The sequence below is a fragment of the Megascapheus bottae genome, chromosome 7 (assembly GCF_031878675.1).
Source record: "Megascapheus bottae isolate mThoBot1 chromosome 7, mThoBot2.hap1, whole genome shotgun sequence".
NCBI lineage: Eukaryota > Metazoa > Chordata > Mammalia > Rodentia > Geomyidae > Megascapheus > Megascapheus bottae.
The window spans coordinates 52,009,077-52,026,006 of NC_143515.1; the positions used below are offsets into that span (position 1 = coordinate 52,009,077).

Below are 16,930 nucleotides of genomic sequence, written 5' to 3' on the forward strand. Positions count from 1 at the left end.
AATTATACTTGCTGTTTCTGCAGTTACTCTATACCCCTGCAAAGCTGAGCTACCGGCTTGAAGTTAAAACAAGATAAAAAGTAGTTGATGGCCGGGAGTTTGGCCTAGTGGTTAAAGTGCTTGCCTAGCATGCATGAAGACCCGGGTTCGATTCCTCAGTACCACATACATAGAAAAAAAGCTGGTAGTGGTGCTGAGGCTCCAGTGGTAGAGCTCTAGCCTTGAGAAAGTCCAAGGACATTGCTCAGGCCCTGAGCTCAAGCCCAGGACTGGCAAAAAAAAAAAAAAAAAAAAGATTGAGCTCCCGGTGTGAAACAGGAGACCTGCAGAGAAAGAAAGCCACCTGCAAGGTATATCAACTTGGTGCAAACTTAGTCCCTTGGAAAATTATTTAGAGCTCCCCGCCGCCATTCAACTATGCCTGGTTACGGAGGATTTCAGAAAAGACTGGCACAGTGGCGCACCCATGTAATCCTAATCTTCTGGAGGAGGAGGAAGAGAGACCCAATTAAAAACCACCACAACAAAACAGATCTGACATGATTAGTAACGTGGATCTACGGGGCCCGGGAGAGCCCTCCGACACTGCCAGAAGCTGAGGCACAACGACGTGGTACACGCGAGGCTCCGGAAACGGCTGTGCGCGCCGGGGCGATCTCGGGTTCGGGCGCGGGGAACGCACCGGTTAATTCTCCAGGCACCAACGTCCGCCCCACCCCCGGGCCTGGGCGCCGCATGGCCGCCCTCCGCTCCGGAACCCCCGCCAGGCCCGGGCCTCCGCTCCCCCCGAGCAGCGCTCACCCCGCCCTAACCTGGCGGACCCAGGTACTTGATCACGCCCTGAGTCTTGAACACCTCGCGGGCTGCCAGCAGCGCGTCCTCGCCGTGGGCAGTGTAGAAATCGCCCCGGTCGAAGAGGCGCACCGTGGTGGTCGGCTTCTCCGGCATGCCCTCGAAGAAGCGCACGAACCCGGCCTCGGCCACACCCTCCAGCTGCAGCGTCTCCTTCGGCTGCACCGCCATTTCGGAACCTCTTCACAGCTGGGCAGAGAGAAGCGCGCGGCCCGGTTCCCACTACGCCGTTTCCCGCCTCCCCACCGTCGTCCTCTGGCTGCGTCGGGTCTCTGCGAGCTCATCCAATCAGCACCCAGCGCTGCGGACCGGTGGGCGGGAGCCCGCAGCAACAGCCAATCATAAGCGGACGCGGCCTAGCGGCCCGCGCACGCTACCTTTCATGTCTTCTCTATTGCGCATGCGTGCGGGTCGCACGCGCGCCGACCCAGAGACGCTCCTCCCTAAAAAAAGATAAGGGTTTAAGGCGAGTAGAATCGCGGTGGAACGTCCGGCTGAGTTAGGCGGGGATCCGGTGGGAAGTTCCCTGCTGGTATTGAGATTTAGTGCCGCGAATTCAAGAAAATTAAAACTCAGACTTGAAAACAAAAGAATTCCACACCCTCGTCTTTCTTTTTAAACGCGCCTATCCCCAATTGCCTTTTCCATTTTAAGCAAACTTACATCACCCAAGATTCCAGGTTTATTTTCCACAGCCTCCCTGCTAGCCAAATCTCTTCTTTCATCCACCCATGATTAATTTATCCCCACTGATTGTGTGGATTTCTCCGGTGCAATTAGTTGCACTTTTTTTTAATATTTTTATTGTAATCAATAAAAGGGTTACATGATATTTGCCAGATAGAAGGTGCATTAATTCACATACATTGATACCCTTTCACATGTCTTGGTCCCCATTACCCTTCCCCCTACCCCCTAGTTGCACTTTCTTTTGCGGTCCTTTTTTGTGATCTCTAGTACAATACTTACCTTTTGTCTTAGGAACCTATCTTTCTTAAATACATAAATGATTAATTTAAAAAAGAAAACCACCTGGAAAGACTAGTGGTTAGGCGTAAGTGGCTCATGCCTGAGATCTGATTGCCCTTGGAAGCCAGCCTGGACAGAAAAGTCTATGAGGCTCTGATCTCCAATGAACTACCACAAAGTTACAAGTGGTGCTTTGGCTCAAGCAGTACACTAGAAATTAACCACCAGAAAACCCAAAGTAGAGCTTCAGAAAAGATCAGACCCAGGCAGTGATTTATCTCTATAATCCTAGATACTGGGAGGCTCAGATCTGAGAATTGTGGTTCAAAATGATTCTCATCACCAAAATGCTGGAAGTGGAGCTGACTCAAGTAGCAGAGCACTAGCCTTGAGCTTGATGGTACCAAGCACCTGACTTCAAGCCCCAGTACTATCAAAAAAGAACCATTGGACAGAGACAAGAAGGCAGTGGTAAAAATAGTGCTCCAGTTAGTATTTCCTTTTCCACCTGCTAGGGAAAAGTGGATCTTATGTGTCAGCAGAGGGCACTGGAGAGGCACTGCAAGAGGAAAAGGTTTGTAGTTTTAGTGTACAGAGCTCCCCATAGTTATAGGTGGTTTTTCCAGCATCTGCGGTGGCACCTTGCCTGGAGCACTTCTATTAAGTTGCCCTTGGCTCTGCTGAGATACCTCCCTGTGAATAGCTTGCCCAGTACTCTAGACCAGGGATGGCAAGCTTCCTGGAAAGGACCAGATGTTAAAAGCTGAGTACAGCTGGGTGCTAGTAGCTCACAATTAGAATCCTAGCTATCAAGGAGGCTGGGATCTGAGGACCATGGTTTGAAGCCTGCCTGGGCAGGAGAGTCCATGAGACTTTTTTGTCCAATAAACTACTCAGAAAAAGGCTCAGGGATAGTGCCCAGGCCCTAAGTTAAAACCCTGGGACAGGCAAATAAATAAAAAAAAAAATTGAGTATAAAACTATTAAACTTTGGCCAAGCATGGTGGCTTATGCCTGAAATCCTATTCAGGAGGCTGAGATCTGAGGATCATAATTCAAAGCCAGCCCAGGCACTAAAGACTGTGAATATCTTATTCCAATTAACCACTAGAAACCAAAAGTGGTGCTGAGGCTCCAGGTGGAGGGTGGTAGTCTTGAGCTGAAGAGCTCAGGGACAGCACCCAGGACTAGAGTTCAAGCCCCACAACCCACAAAAAAACAAAAACAAAAAAACAACTATTCAACTTTAGTGGGACATGGCCAAACAACCACACATATGTAAATAAAGGAGTATAGCTGTGCTTCAGTGCTCCAGAATGTATTGGACACTGAAATTTATATTTTGTATAATTTTCAACTATCAAGAAACCACCTTTTGCAAGATGCTGGTGCCTCACATATGTAATCCTAACTACTTGGGGAGGCTGATCTCTGAGCATCCCGATTCAAAACCAGCTAGGGCAGGAAAGTCCATGAGACTTTGATCTCCAATTAACAACTAACAAGCCCAAGTAGAGCTGTGGCTCGAGTGATAGAGCACTTGTTTTAAGCAAAAGAAGCTCAGTGACAGTGCCCAGCCTGAGTTTAAGCCTCAGCACTAGCACCAAAAATAATAATCTTTTCCTTCTTTTCCTGCCATTTAAAAAAATGCAAAAATCCATCCTTGACTACTCTTGGAGCTACCTTGGAATTCCACCTAACAGTGGGGTATTTTTGTCAGTTGTGGGAATTTAACTCTAGGCCTGGGTGTTGTCCCTGAGCTCTTCAGCTCAAGGCTACCACCCTACCCTTGAGCCACAGCTTCACTTAACAGTGTGTTTTTTCAGGGTGTTACTACCAAAAGCAGACTGGGGATGTAGTCCACTCTTATAGTTTGCTTAACATTCGTTTGATCCTTGGTACAAAAAAAAAAGACCAAAATACTTCAAGTACTTTTAACTTCATAGAACTTTGCTATATAACTCAAAGGAAAAAGGCATTTGTACCATAATTGCTCCTTATGTAAGATATTGATGTTGTGTCCAAACACAGAATTCATTGTTCTCAACACACTGATTAGTTCTGCCTCATAGTGTGCCAAGTGTCAATTATTGTCTAAAACAAAAATCTTAAGATTAATTCAGTCAACTTTAAGTTTTGTATATCATATATATATGTGTATATATATATGCACTCATGTAAAACTGATGTGGTTAGCCCTCAAAAAAAAATTTTATTTCTTGGTGCTCAATATTGAACCTAGGGCCTTTTGCATGCTAAGCATGCAGTCTTGCACTGAGATTCTCTATCCCTCTCAAAACCTTCTTTGTTTGGGGTTTGAAGTTATGTCCTTATCCTTGCTAGGCAGGTGCTCTACCACTTGAGTCACTGTCAGCTCAAAACGTTTTTTTCTGCTGGTACTGGGGCTTGAACTTGGGGTCTCACTCTCTAGCTTGGCTTTATCACTCAGGCTGGTACTTTACCACGTTAGCTACACCTCCACTTCTCACTTTTTGATTAATTAGATATGAATCTCATGGACTTTCTGACCAGGCTGGCTTCAAACCACGGTCCTCAAATCACACCTTCTTGAGTAGCTAGAATTACAGGAGTGAGCCACCATTGCCCAGCTCAAAGCATTTTTTTAACCTATTAAGTACATTAGGAAACTTCATTCAAACTAGGTTGGTTTTAAAATGTTTTATTTCATTAAAAAAAAGTTTATGTACAAGACTCAAAATAAACAGAAAGGCAGATTTCAATCAGAGGAATGAGACAATGGTCAGACAAACTACTGTGGAAGCCTACTCAATGCACTCTGCAAAATTACTTATAATATGTTCTAACTAGGCAGTCCAAAAGTGTGAGTTTTAAATTTATAAAACACTTATGACATCTGAAGACTGGTAATGCCAATTTCAAGCTGCATATAGTTTGAGTACAGGTTTCACTATTACAATTGTCTCATGTTCACGCATTTGTCATGGAGTATACTCGCTAATGCTCCTTCTTCTAGTTAATTTGCAGATTGAAGTATTTATGCATCTCTGTGCATCTCACCCATCTCCTTTATCTGAAAGGGGGGGGAGAAAGAGGAGAAATTTAAAATAATTTTAAGTAATTTTCCATCCTTTGCTCATTCTGAAGAAAGATTTATAAAACAAGGTGATTCTCATTTATTTATTTATTTTATTTTGCCAGTCCTGGGCTTAAGCTGAGGGCCTGACCACTGTCCTTGACTTTCTCAAGGCTAGAGCTCTACCTCTTGAGCCTCAGCACCATTAACAGCTTTTTTTCTATGTATGTGGTAATGAGGAATCAAACCCAGGTCTTCATGCATACTAGGCAAGCACTCTATCACTAGGCCAAACTCCCAGCCCAAGGTGATTTTCTTTTGCAAGATTTATTTATTTATTGCCAGTCCTGGTGCCTGAACTCAGGCACTAGGTACTGTCTTGGGGCTTTCTCAAGGTTAGCACTCTACCACTTGAGCCACAAGCACCACTTCCAGCTTTTCCTATGTATGTGGTACTGAGCTAGGCAAGCACTCTACCAGTAGGTCACACACCCAGCCCCAAAATCTAGGAGTGTGACTTAGTGATAGATGCTTGCCTAGCATGCATGAAGACCTGGGTTTGATTCCTGGGTACCACATACATAGGGGGAAAAAAAAGCCAGAAGTGGTGCTGTGGCTCAAGTGATAGAGCTTTAGCCTTACGAAAGCATAACAGTGCTCAGGCCCTGAGTTTAAGGCCCAGGATTGGCAGAAAAAAAAAAAAAGAAATCTTATTATTTATCAAACGAATACCAGGAAGTGGAAATACATTTTGGAGAGGTGATCAAAAGGGGGGCACAGAAACACAGGGAGGAAGGATGAACAGTCATTATATTCCTAAAGATTATGTAAAAAGTGAATTTGCAACTTGAGTGTGACACTAACCAAGAAAAATTGTACTCATAACCTGACTTATGGAATCGTAACCCCTTTGTACAACAACTACCTAATAATATAAATAAATATAGTAATATAAATAATAAAATCTGTTTTACAATGACACACACTGATTACACCACTTAAGCCCCTATTTGGAACAAGATAGGCCACAATCACTGGGTGAGCTACATACACCCTTAGTAAGAAGGAACACATGCTATTATAGCTAGAAAGATTTTATTTTGGTGGTACTAAAGTTATACCTCCAGCCTGTCCTTACTTTATTTTAGATAGGATAAGATTTTTGGCTGGGATCTAGCCTTCAGACTTTGATCTTTCTACCTAAGGTCTTCCTCATAGTTGAGACAAGCATGCACCACCACAAAGGACTTGTTGAGGTAAGAGTCTCATACATTTTTTGACCCAGCTGACCTTGAACTGTAATCCTTCTGATGTGTGTATCCTACATAACTAGGACTACAGACACAAGCCACTGTGCCCAACTAATAGTTCATTTTCTATTATCCATCTTTCACTCATAGGTAAGGAAATGAAGTTCAGAATTATGCGACATTCTCCAAGTCATAAAATGAGTTAGATGCAAAACTGAGAACAGTAACAAATGCCTACTATTGCTGGCTAATTGTATGCAGCAAGCATGTAACTTACTTTTAAGTAGTCTATGCTATTATTTCCATTTTGCCAATGAAAAAGCATTACTTGCCTAGCTAATAAATGGTCAGAACCAAGTCTTTATTGTTCTCAAATATAATACTACATTATCTGCCTATCTGTTCATTCAGTTCAGGAGTAGAAGTATGGTCGCCACACAAGGTAAGCCAACAATGGTTTATTATGGAATAAGAGATAGTATTAGAACTTTCTGGCTCTATTAGATTTTTTTTTCATTTTTTTTTACTTAAAAAAATAATATTAGCAAGCAGCACATGCATAAATACAAATGAATACAAAGATATAAAACATTACTGACAGAATTCAAGGGCAAAAATGTGTTCATGTCTAATTGCAAGGATCTAATCCAAAATACATAAGAATTTGTGTTCACACCAGTCTGTGTGATTAATATATAACATACTTATGACATTAAATTTACCTATATAACTATTCTCCAATGGTATACTGACAATACCTCAGGTCCTGAATCACATGGGAGTTTCCCTAATATGGTTCTACTAGAGTGTGACTCCAGCAGATTCCTCTAGATATGTATACTTAAATGGGCTTTCCATTTCACTCTTCTATAAAGCATAAAGGGGAGGGCCTAACTCAAGTTAGGTAACAACTCATTCTAAGCCTGTCCTTAAGACTCTCAGGGACTATAGGGTAAAGTGACTTTAGTGAAATGGAAATCTATCAATAGTAAAAGTACAGTGAATTAAACTAGGAATAAGATATTCAATGCAAGTAATCCATTTACCTCAGCCTTCTCATACTTGGTTGTTTTCTTCTTCCTGGAAATAACCTGAAAGAAAAATGATTTCTAGTTTAGAACTGCTGTTCAAACAAACAAACAAAAAAGTTGGTCAAAACTGATATACAGCTGGGTGTGGTGGCTCATGTCTGTGATCCTAGCTACTCAGGAGGCTGCAGTTTAAAGCCAGCCTGGGCACTAAAAAGTCCATGAGATTCTTATCTCCACTTAGTCACCAGAAAACTGGAAGTGGCACTGTGGCTCAAGGAGTAGGGTGATAGCCTTGAGCTGAAGAGTTCAGGGACAACACCCAAGCCCAGAGCAGGGAAAGGTACTGGGTAACATCAGGGCCTCAAGTGCGCTAGACAGGTGCTCTACCATTTGAGGCACTGTTGGCATCATATGCACGCACATACCAGTACTGAACTTGAACTCAGGGCCTCACATCCTTGCTTAGCTTTCTCTGCTCAAGGCTGGTGTTCCACCACTTGTGCAATATCTCCTCTTCTGGCTTTACACTGATTCACTGGAGATAAAGTCTCATGGGCTTGTTTGCTTGGTAATGAATAATAATACAGCCTTATAATTACAAACCATGAAAGACGTGTGTGTGTGCGTGCGTACATGCATACGTGTGTGTGTGTGTGTGTGTGTGTGTGTGTGTGTGTGTAGAAAATGGACACAGCTTTTTAGTATTTTAAGAATACATGTTGTACAGGTCTAGTAGTAAAGTGCCTATTTAGCATGCACCAAGCCCTATGTTTGATTCCTTGGTACTACATACACAGAAAAAGCTGGAAGTGGTAAGTGGTGCTGTGGCTCAAATGCTAGCCTTGAGTAAGCCCAAGGACAGTACCCAGACCCTGAGTTCAAGGCCCAGGACTGGCGGTGGCAGTGGCAGCAGCAGCGGCAACAGTAGCAGCAACAGCAACAGCAGCAGCAGGAGGAGGAGGGGGAGGAGGAGGAGGGGGAGGAGGAGGAGGAGGAGGAGGAGAAGGAGGAGGAAAAAGAAGAAAGAAGAAAGAAGAAGAAAGAAGAAGAAATGATGAAAATTTACTGATTCTATACTCACCAGCACAACAATTCCAGCGATAATTGCTACAACCACAACCACAATGACAGCAATGATGCCAGCTGTTAGGCCCTGCATTGAAAACTCAGGTGCTTTTTCATCCACATAGTAAATGAGAGTTTGCCCAGGATCCAGTTCTAATTTCTCCCCATTCACATTCACTGACAGGTCCATTTTAGAAGAAAGGAACAAGGATTCACCCTTAACCTATAAAGGAAACCATTAAAAGCATTTAGTAAGTAGGAAGATTGGAGGAATGGCTCAGCTGGTAAGAGTATCAGCCAGTGAGTAGAAGCATCAAATACCAAAGTGTGAGTCCTGGTTTTGGACAAAATAAAACAAAACAAAACAAACAAACAAAAAAAAACCCTTTCATTATATGCAAATTCTATGCTGGGAATATTGCTGCCACAAATCTTTAGTTTCAAGATTTCAAGGACAAAAATCAGATCCACTAAGACTTAAATTAAATAAGGTAGACAAATCTATGACAGTGTTATCTCTAACTAGCAAAAGCTGGTGATATACACAAAGACCCGGGGTTCAATCCCCATGTTATAAAAAATTAAGGTGTAAGCTGGGCATGGTGGCTCACGCCTATAATCCTAGCTGAGATCTAAGGATCAAGGTTCAACGCCAGCCGGGCACAAAAGGACCTAAGACTCATCTCCAATTAACCTCTAGAATACAGGAAGTGGGGCTTGGCTCAAGGGTAGGGCGGTAGCCTTGAGCTGAAGAGCTCAGGGATAACGCCCAGGCCCGAAGAGCTCAGGGACAGCACCCAGGCCCAGAGTTCAAGCCCCATGACCCACAATAAATAAATAAATAAATAAAATAAAATAAAAATAAAAATTGGGCCAGGAGTTTAGCCTCGTGGTAGAGTGCTTGCATAGCATGCACGAAGACCTGGGTTCCATTCTTCAGTATCACGTACATAGAAAAAAAGCCAGATGTGGTACTAAGGCTCAAGTGGTAGAGCTCTAGCTTTGAGAAAGTCCAAGGACAGTGCTCAAGCCCTGAGCTCAAGCCCAGCCTGGCAAAAAATAAATATATAATGATTAAGGTATAAAAAATTATATTCTGGGCAGAACAGCTGATTAAAGGTATAAATATACAAACAGGGGGCCGGGAATTTGGCCTACTGGTAGAGTGCTTGCCAAGTATGCACGAAGACCAGGGTTCGATTCCTTGGTACCACATACGTAGAAAAAGCCAGAAGTGGTGCTGAGGCTCAAGTGGTAGAGTTCTAGCCTTGAGAAAAATCCAAGGACAGTGCTCGGACCCTAAGCTTAAGCCCAGGACTGGCAAAAAATAAATAAATAAATAAACAAACAGCTGACTAAAGGCATAAATGTACAAACAAGAGATTTGTATGTGAATAACAAACTTAACTACAGCCTAAGAACTTAGACATGGTTGATATAAATCTGTAAGTGAAGAAAAAAGATCTAGCATCCACTGAGGCATGCTAGTCAGCATTACATTTCTGAACACATAAATAAATTTGCACTTACATCTTTTTCAAAATAATAAGCCACGTCAGCAATGTCCACATCATTCTGAGTTTTCTGAGAAGAATTTTGCATCAGGTCAATAGTAATAACATTATTCTCATACTGAAGGAAAGATTAAAAAATATTAATTAGTATTAGTCCAATTAAAACTTCATGAAAAAATACTCAGCAGACTATTCAGTGTTTGAATTTCTGTAATATACATTTACTAGTATTCTTTTCCATTTGTGACTAATTATCATTAGTAATTAAGATATCTTCAGAAGATCTTTCTATCCAAAAAGCTGGACACCGGTGGCTCATACCTGTAATCCTAGCTACTCAAGAGGCTGACATCTGAGAATTGTGGCTCAAAGTCAAAGCCAGGGAACTTAAGTCCATGAGACTCTTATCTCCAATTAACTACCAGAAAACTGGAAGTGTCGCTGTGGCTCAAGTGGTAGAACATTAGCCTTGAGCTGAAGAGCTCAAGGACAATGCTCAGGCCCAGAGTTCAAGTCCCATGACCAACCAAAAAAAAAAATCATACCATAATATTTGTAATAAATTTTGGATCCAGTCGGTAACGAGTTGTAATTGCCTCCTGAAGTGCACTGTAAATTAAAAGTCTACATTTAAAAAGAAAATCTACACCGCAAATAGTTCAAGTTAGCATTAACTAAAGTTATTAAACATTTTATGCCATTTTGCAATTCTGATAATAAATAATTGGTCAGGTTGGCATTACCCATTTAAAAATACCAATGATAAGCTGGGCATGGTGGCTCATGAGTATAATCCTAGCTATTCAGGAGGCTGAGATCTGAGGATCTCGGTTCAAAGCCAACCCAGACACTAAAGAACATGAAACTCCTATCTCCAATGAACCACCAGATATTGAGAAGTGGGGCTGTAGCTCTTGGGGTAAGGCGATAACCTTGAGCTGAAGAGCTCAGGGACAACACCTATGCCCAGGGATAGAGCAGTAAGTAGTTGAAGAGCTCAGGGACAATGCCCAGGCCCAGAGTTCAAGAGATTGAGGGGAAAAAAATGTCATACAACTAAATGATACAGGAACTTGGTCAGGGTCAGAATCAGTAGAGGGAAAAATCTGATATGGACAAGAATGAAGTCAGGCTCCCTATGACTCACTCTTCCATTACTCTGTACTCAAGAGTACAGAGATGGGAAGCCAGCCTTGGAAAAAAGTTTGTAAGACTCCATCTCTAAAATGCAGGGCTAGAGGCATGGCTCTCAAGTGATTCCAGCCGTACTACAGAAAACTAAATGAGAGTTCAAGGCCTTGACTTCAAGCCCAATACCAGTGAAAGAGGACAATAGAAAATGCTACAGTATGCGATTGTGTTAAATTTCCTAATTTTATCATCTTTTATATTAAATTTCCTGAATTTGACAATGCCTTTTATTCTTTCAAAAGTGACACTAAAATTGGGTACAGTAGCACACACATTATACCAGCATCTGGTATCCTAAGGCAGAACAATATCAAGTTTGAGGCCAGCTTAGGCCTCAAAAAACCAAAAAGAAAAATGGTACAGTGAAGTACTTAAAAGTAGCTATGGGAAAAAGAATACAAACATCTACAAGTTGCTTTCAAGTGGTTCTGGGAAAAAAATATTTACTCACAAATAAATACAAGACGTACACACATATTAATACACACAAACAAAAAAAATGTGGGGAAATGTTAACTGGTTAATCTAAGCAAGGGTTTAATCACCTGCTATTACTGCAATTCCATTCCAAAAGTATTTGGCAAAATAAGGAAAGGCATAAAGCCTTTGTTTTTTTTAATAAGATATAAATTTGAGCCACAATTTTGCAAATAGTACATATAAATTATACTTACTTCTGTAAACTTTGAACATTGTAAGGTTTATCTCTTTCTTTGTGTTTTAGTTCAATGATGATCCAGCTGTAAAGTAAAAAGTAACAAATGTCTACAATTCAGTCCTTTATAATGTTTTCCAAGTGAGCAAATAAAGATCATTGTTCTAAATATTCCCTTGACTTCATAGTACTTCACAGAAAACCTAAATAAAGGGAACACTTTTTCTAATACTGACCTTTAGTCTCTGGCTACAATATATAAAGTCACCTGAAGTCAGGGCTAAGCTAGCCATTTTGAGCTATGTTCAAAGAAGAAGAAAAAAGACCAATGTGAAACAAAACTAATGTGGCCCCAAAAGCCCGAGAGTTCACACTTTGGAAGTGATACTTGGCCAGTTTCTAGTTCCTTCCAAGAAAGCCTTTTCTGCTTAAGCAAAGCTGGAGCGGGTTCCTATTCTATTCATTAAATAATCCGTAATCATATGTCATTTTTGATGGAATGATAGGCCTAAAAAAAAATCCCTCAAAAGAACTACAGACCTTTCTACTACTGAATGACATTCTCAGTTGGCATACCTCACTTTTAAGCCTCAATAAATGTGTTTAAATTATTCATATACATTTTATTTTTTTAACCAGTCCTGGGGCTTATACTCAGGGCCTGAACACTGCCCTTGGGCTTTCTCAAGGATAGAGCTCTACCACTTGAGCCACAGCACCACTTCTGGCTTTTTTCAACATATGTGGTACCGAGGCATCAAACCCAGGTCTTCATGCACGCTAGGCAAGAACTCTACCACTAGGCCAAACTCCCAGTCCCTCATATACATTTTATATTAATTCAACTTTAAGTGAAAAAATGAGGAAAATCATTCCTAGTGTGCTACCATAACATAAATAAGCTTTATAAACTATCTCTAGAAGATAAACTAAAACTGATGACATCAGGTCTATAAAGGTGCACTGGGTAACTGGGATGGGAAGGACACTCTTCACCTTGCACCCTTTCCTAGTACTTGAATTCTAATGAAATTCTAAATTCTCATTAAATTTACTTTTGGATACTGCAATTCAAAAATATTGCAATATCCAAAAATAAAATTAATTAAATGAATCTGGAAACATAAAACAGTCACAACAGCACCCTCACTCACTAGGTCCGCACGCGTTCAGAACAGGTTATTTCCGTATCCTTGTCGGTTCTCCGGACCCCAGCAGTATTCACACACCAGCACGTGGAGGTGCCATTACACTGCTTGGCTTTAAAGAGCCCCTTCTCGTCACAGTCAGGGTCATAGAGCCCATCATTGTTCTGAATGGCACCTTCCGGTTTCAGTCTTCTCCCACTCTTAGAATGACTCATTTCTGCCTTCATCACCAAACATTTAGAAGCCACTGAAAAGAAAGTGTATCATCAAACTGAAAAATAACCAGTCCCACATTCTCAAAAGAAGTTTTTTGTTTGTGTGTGTTTGATCTGGGTATTTTTTAATCCACTAGTTTCACAAGGCAATTTCTTATTGATATACTGATATATGGATACAATGAACCTTGGCCATATTTACTCCCTGTCACAATCCATCTGCCAAATCAATCTCAAGAAGTTCCATTTGTCACTGTTTCATTTTCACACTGGTACGTAAAGTATTTTGACCACCTTCGTTCTCCTTCACTCTCTCCACACATCCTTCCTCCATCCAATCCCAGCCAGGACCTGTTCTATCTTTTTGCCTTCATTTTTTTAGGATATGCTACTTGGTACATAGCTTATTGGGTTTTACACACCCCTACCCACATGCAGTATTTAAATCAGATTGACCCCTATGTTTGAAAGTCTTTAATTTGACTCCAAACCCCGAATACTCATACTTCTCGTAGTAAATTACTTGCTGAAGATAAGATGCTGAAAATGGTATATATATATACACACACACATATATTTTGGGGGGGAGGAGGGTGTTGCTGGTTCTGGGGCCTTGAACATAGGGCCCTGTCCCTGAACTTTCTTGCTCAAGGCTAGCACTCTACTATTAAATTATGATCCTCACATCTCAGGCTGCTGAAGAAATAGTATTACAGGCATGAGCCATTGATAATTTTCACAAAAATAACATGGTACATCCCAACCCACACCGCATCCATTTTTAAAGTATTAACAAAATAAAGATGAAAAAGGCAAGATATATTTTACTCACGTTTGGAGCAAACCACAGCATTCTGTGTACCATAGGAAGTACACTGGCATTCATTATTTTCATTCGTAAAGCAGTTTGTAGCCAGCTTGTAGTTTTCACAGACACACTCTAGAAAAGTGATTTTTATATCCACTTTAAAGTTGTAGTTACAATGATCAATTCTAATTCCCCTGCCAGGTTATGTCCTGACAATGATGACTCTAAGTGATCCTGAATGGTTTTTAGCTATAAGTTAGGTGCTCATATTAAATTGTTTACATGTACTATATAGACACGTAATCTAATATGCACAAATTCCCATTTCCTTGTTTTGCTTTTATTTATTTACTTATTTGGGTAATTCTGGGGATAAAACTCCTGAGCCTAATCTAAGTTGGCATGTACTTTACCAATGAGCTATACTTTCTGCTAGGTTTCAGTGGTTTTGTGAGATAGGATGTCACTGTGTCCTGTAGGCCTTCACTTCCCTACTCTGAGATTTCAGGAACTTGCCATCACCACCACCACATCCAGCCATTTATTTAAGATTTTTTTTCCTTCCCATGTTGAGAATGAAGCCCCAAGGACCCTTGCCTGTCAGTCAAGAACTTTATTCATTGAGCTACAGCCTAAGCTCAAAGTTGCAATTTAAATAAGGGTAGACAGCCGGTAGAAAAACATGAGTAGATTAAACAGCATTACCTAGCATGGTTGGCCCACCAAGTCAGTGAGGTAGACCATCCTTTCCAGAGGACTTGGCATCAATCATCTCCACTCAGCTTATAAATCTTATAAACACATCATAAGATCACAGCCAACCTGGAGCCTGTGGCTCTCACCTATAATCTTAGCTACTCAGAAGCTGAGATCTGAAGATCTTGATTCAAAGCCAACACGAGCAGGAAAGTCTGGGAGACTCTTATCTCCAATTAACTATATCAAAAGAAGCCAGAAGTGGAGTTGTGTCTTCATGATAGAGCACTAGCCTTGAGCTAAAACAAAAAAGCTCACTAACAGTGTCAGGCTGGTCAAACCCCAGTACCAGAGACGGGCCCACACACACATCACAACCAAACTCTATCCTATTCCAGACTAGTAAAAACGAAAACGAAATCACACGGTCAACACTTGGATAATGGTGTGCCCTTCTACTTCGCAGACTTCATTTTCAATATGAAAAGAACGAAGTCTGGATGGTGTGGAGGGGGGATAAAATTTTTTAAAAGGCACCCTGCTACTAAAGATTTAGGCAATGTTGAGGACAATGTGTAAAACAAACATTTATACAACTGTTCATGAGGAGCTATCCGATCCGATTATAGGATTTTTTTTTTACCCCTTGCAGTTACCTTTTCTTCTGTGTTCCCTACAATAAACTCGGCATTATTCATGTTTCTTGGGAAAGTCAAACACACCCTTGGTAATAAAGTCCTAGAGGCCGCCTCCCGCGCACAGGTGCACCGCGGCCACCTCCGCCACCTGTCCCCGCCCGAGGCCCACATCCGGGCCTGCCGCAGGTGCGCGGGAGGGGCCGGCCCCGGGAGCCAGGCCGCCCGCTCGCGGCCTCGGGGCGCCCGGCGGGAGGTGAGGGGTCCCCGCGCACTCCGACGTGGCTACTGGGCTTCCCACGTCCCCAGCAGGGCCACTTCCCCCGCAGAGGTGCGAAAGGAGGTGGCGCCCCGCAGCCCGCGGAGAAGGAGCGGGCGAGTCGCCGCCCGAGCCGACCCCTCCCAGGCGGGAGAGCGCGGCCTCTCAGCCCTCACCCCCATACCCTCATCTCGCGCCCCGAAGGCCGCCAAGCCCCGCCCGGCCCGGCCCGGCCCGGCCCCGTCTCCCCAGCGCGCCCTCAGCGCGCGCCTCACCTTTCCCGGTCGCGGTGATCGCCGTCGTCGCCGCCGCCAGCAGAAGCCAGATCGCCAGGGCCCGTGGGGGCGCCATGCTGCGCGCGCGCCGAGGAGGGGCGCGGGGTCGGCCAAGAGCGCCAAGAAGGCCGGGGGTAGGGGTGGGGTGCGCTGGACGGCTGCCCGGAGTGAGGCTCCGGCGCGCGGGCCGGCGTCGGAGGGGACTGCGAAGAAGTCGAGTGCCGGGAGGAGGAAAGGAGATGCGAATCCGCCGAGGCCCGACGAGTTCTGGGCGCGCGGCGAGGCGGGGCGCAAACCTGCCGGACTTGGCAGCTCCGCCCCTCGGCCCCTTCCCCAGGGCGGCTCACCTCCGCGCTCCCAGGCCGGGCGGTGAGTCACGCCCGCGGGCGGCGCGGGAGGATCCGGTCCCCCGTCCCCCGCCCGCAGAGGGGCGCGGCCGTCGGGCGTGGGGTGGGGGGGAAACCTTACGGCCCCCTTCCGTCCTCCCCACCCCCATCCAATCCCCTCCTCAGGTGTGCGCCTCAGGTGTGCGAGCCTCTCCTCCCCTCTGCTTCCTCCAGACCCCGCCAGCCCGAAGGCTTGGAGAATGGACCCCAGGCCCCGCCGGGGTGAGCGCTCGGAGCGGGAGCCCCAGAGCAGGCTGCGAGAAAGCCCACCCACCCGCGCACAGCGCAACGAAAAGGATCTTTGAGCTTTCCCAAGCAGTGTTTTAAATAAGATGCGGGGTGGAGGGGGAGAAAGACAGACAGAGAGACAGACAGAGACTGAGACACGGAGGTAGAGAGACAGAGAAAGAGACCGAAAGAGAGATCGCTCAGGCTTTCACAATGCAAATTCACACATTCTTTATAACAGCAATTCCCGGTAATTCTTTTCTTTTCTTCTTCTGTTATTTAAAGAAGCACTTTGGGCACTTGAAAACTCAAGGAAAAATGTTCATTTGGAAGCAAATGCTGGTTAATACATTTATAGCACGTTAAATCACACACACACACACACACTTTTTTTTTTTTTTTGCCAGTCCTGGGGTTTAAACCCAGGGCCTGAGCACTGTTCTTGGTCTTTCTCAAGGCTAGAGCTCTACCACTTGTGCCACAGCACCACTTCCAGCCTTTTCTGTTTATGTGGTACTGAAATCGAGCCCAGGACAATGCATGCTGGGCAAGCACTCTATCACTAAGCCACCTTCCCAGCTCAACCCCCTTTTCCTTTAATATCAAAAATTTGGGGAAGTCAAAACAAAGGACAATAATTTGTTTTAGCGTAAATAATTCAAATAATGGCACTTGTTACATCTTAAAGTAACTTTTAC

The 16,930-nt window shown here is 43.5% G+C and overlaps 2 protein-coding genes across 3 annotated transcripts in view; both read right to left on the reverse strand.

Moving 5' to 3' along the window:
* Nucleotides 1–1,138, reverse strand: part of Msh2 (mutS homolog 2) — a 54,009-nt gene extending 52,871 nt beyond the window's left edge. The window contains exon 1 of one of the 2 annotated variants that reach the window (XM_090336988.1): nt 813–1,138. In XM_090336988.1, coding sequence (XP_090193114.1) covers nt 813–1,023 — 211 coding nt within the window. In that variant the 5' untranslated portion in view covers nt 1,024–1,138. Of the gene's footprint in view, nt 1–464; nt 583–812 lie in introns of those variants that run through there. The other variant, XM_090336989.1, reaches the window with a different exon arrangement.
* Nucleotides 1,139–4,485: 3,347 nt separating this feature from the next.
* On the reverse strand, nt 4,486–15,945 carry Epcam (epithelial cell adhesion molecule). Its single transcript, XM_090336154.1, has 9 exons — nt 15,619–15,945; nt 13,778–13,885; nt 12,737–12,977; nt 11,602–11,667; nt 10,282–10,345; nt 9,753–9,854; nt 8,239–8,445; nt 7,173–7,217; nt 4,486–4,873 (listed from the first exon to the last, which is right to left on the reverse strand). The coding sequence occupies exons 1-9, from the start codon at nt 15,692–15,694 to the stop codon at nt 4,838–4,840; spliced, it is 945 nt and encodes a 314-aa protein (XP_090192280.1). The 5' UTR covers nt 15,695–15,945; the 3' UTR covers nt 4,486–4,837.
* Nucleotides 15,946–16,930: the final 985 nt, after the last annotated feature.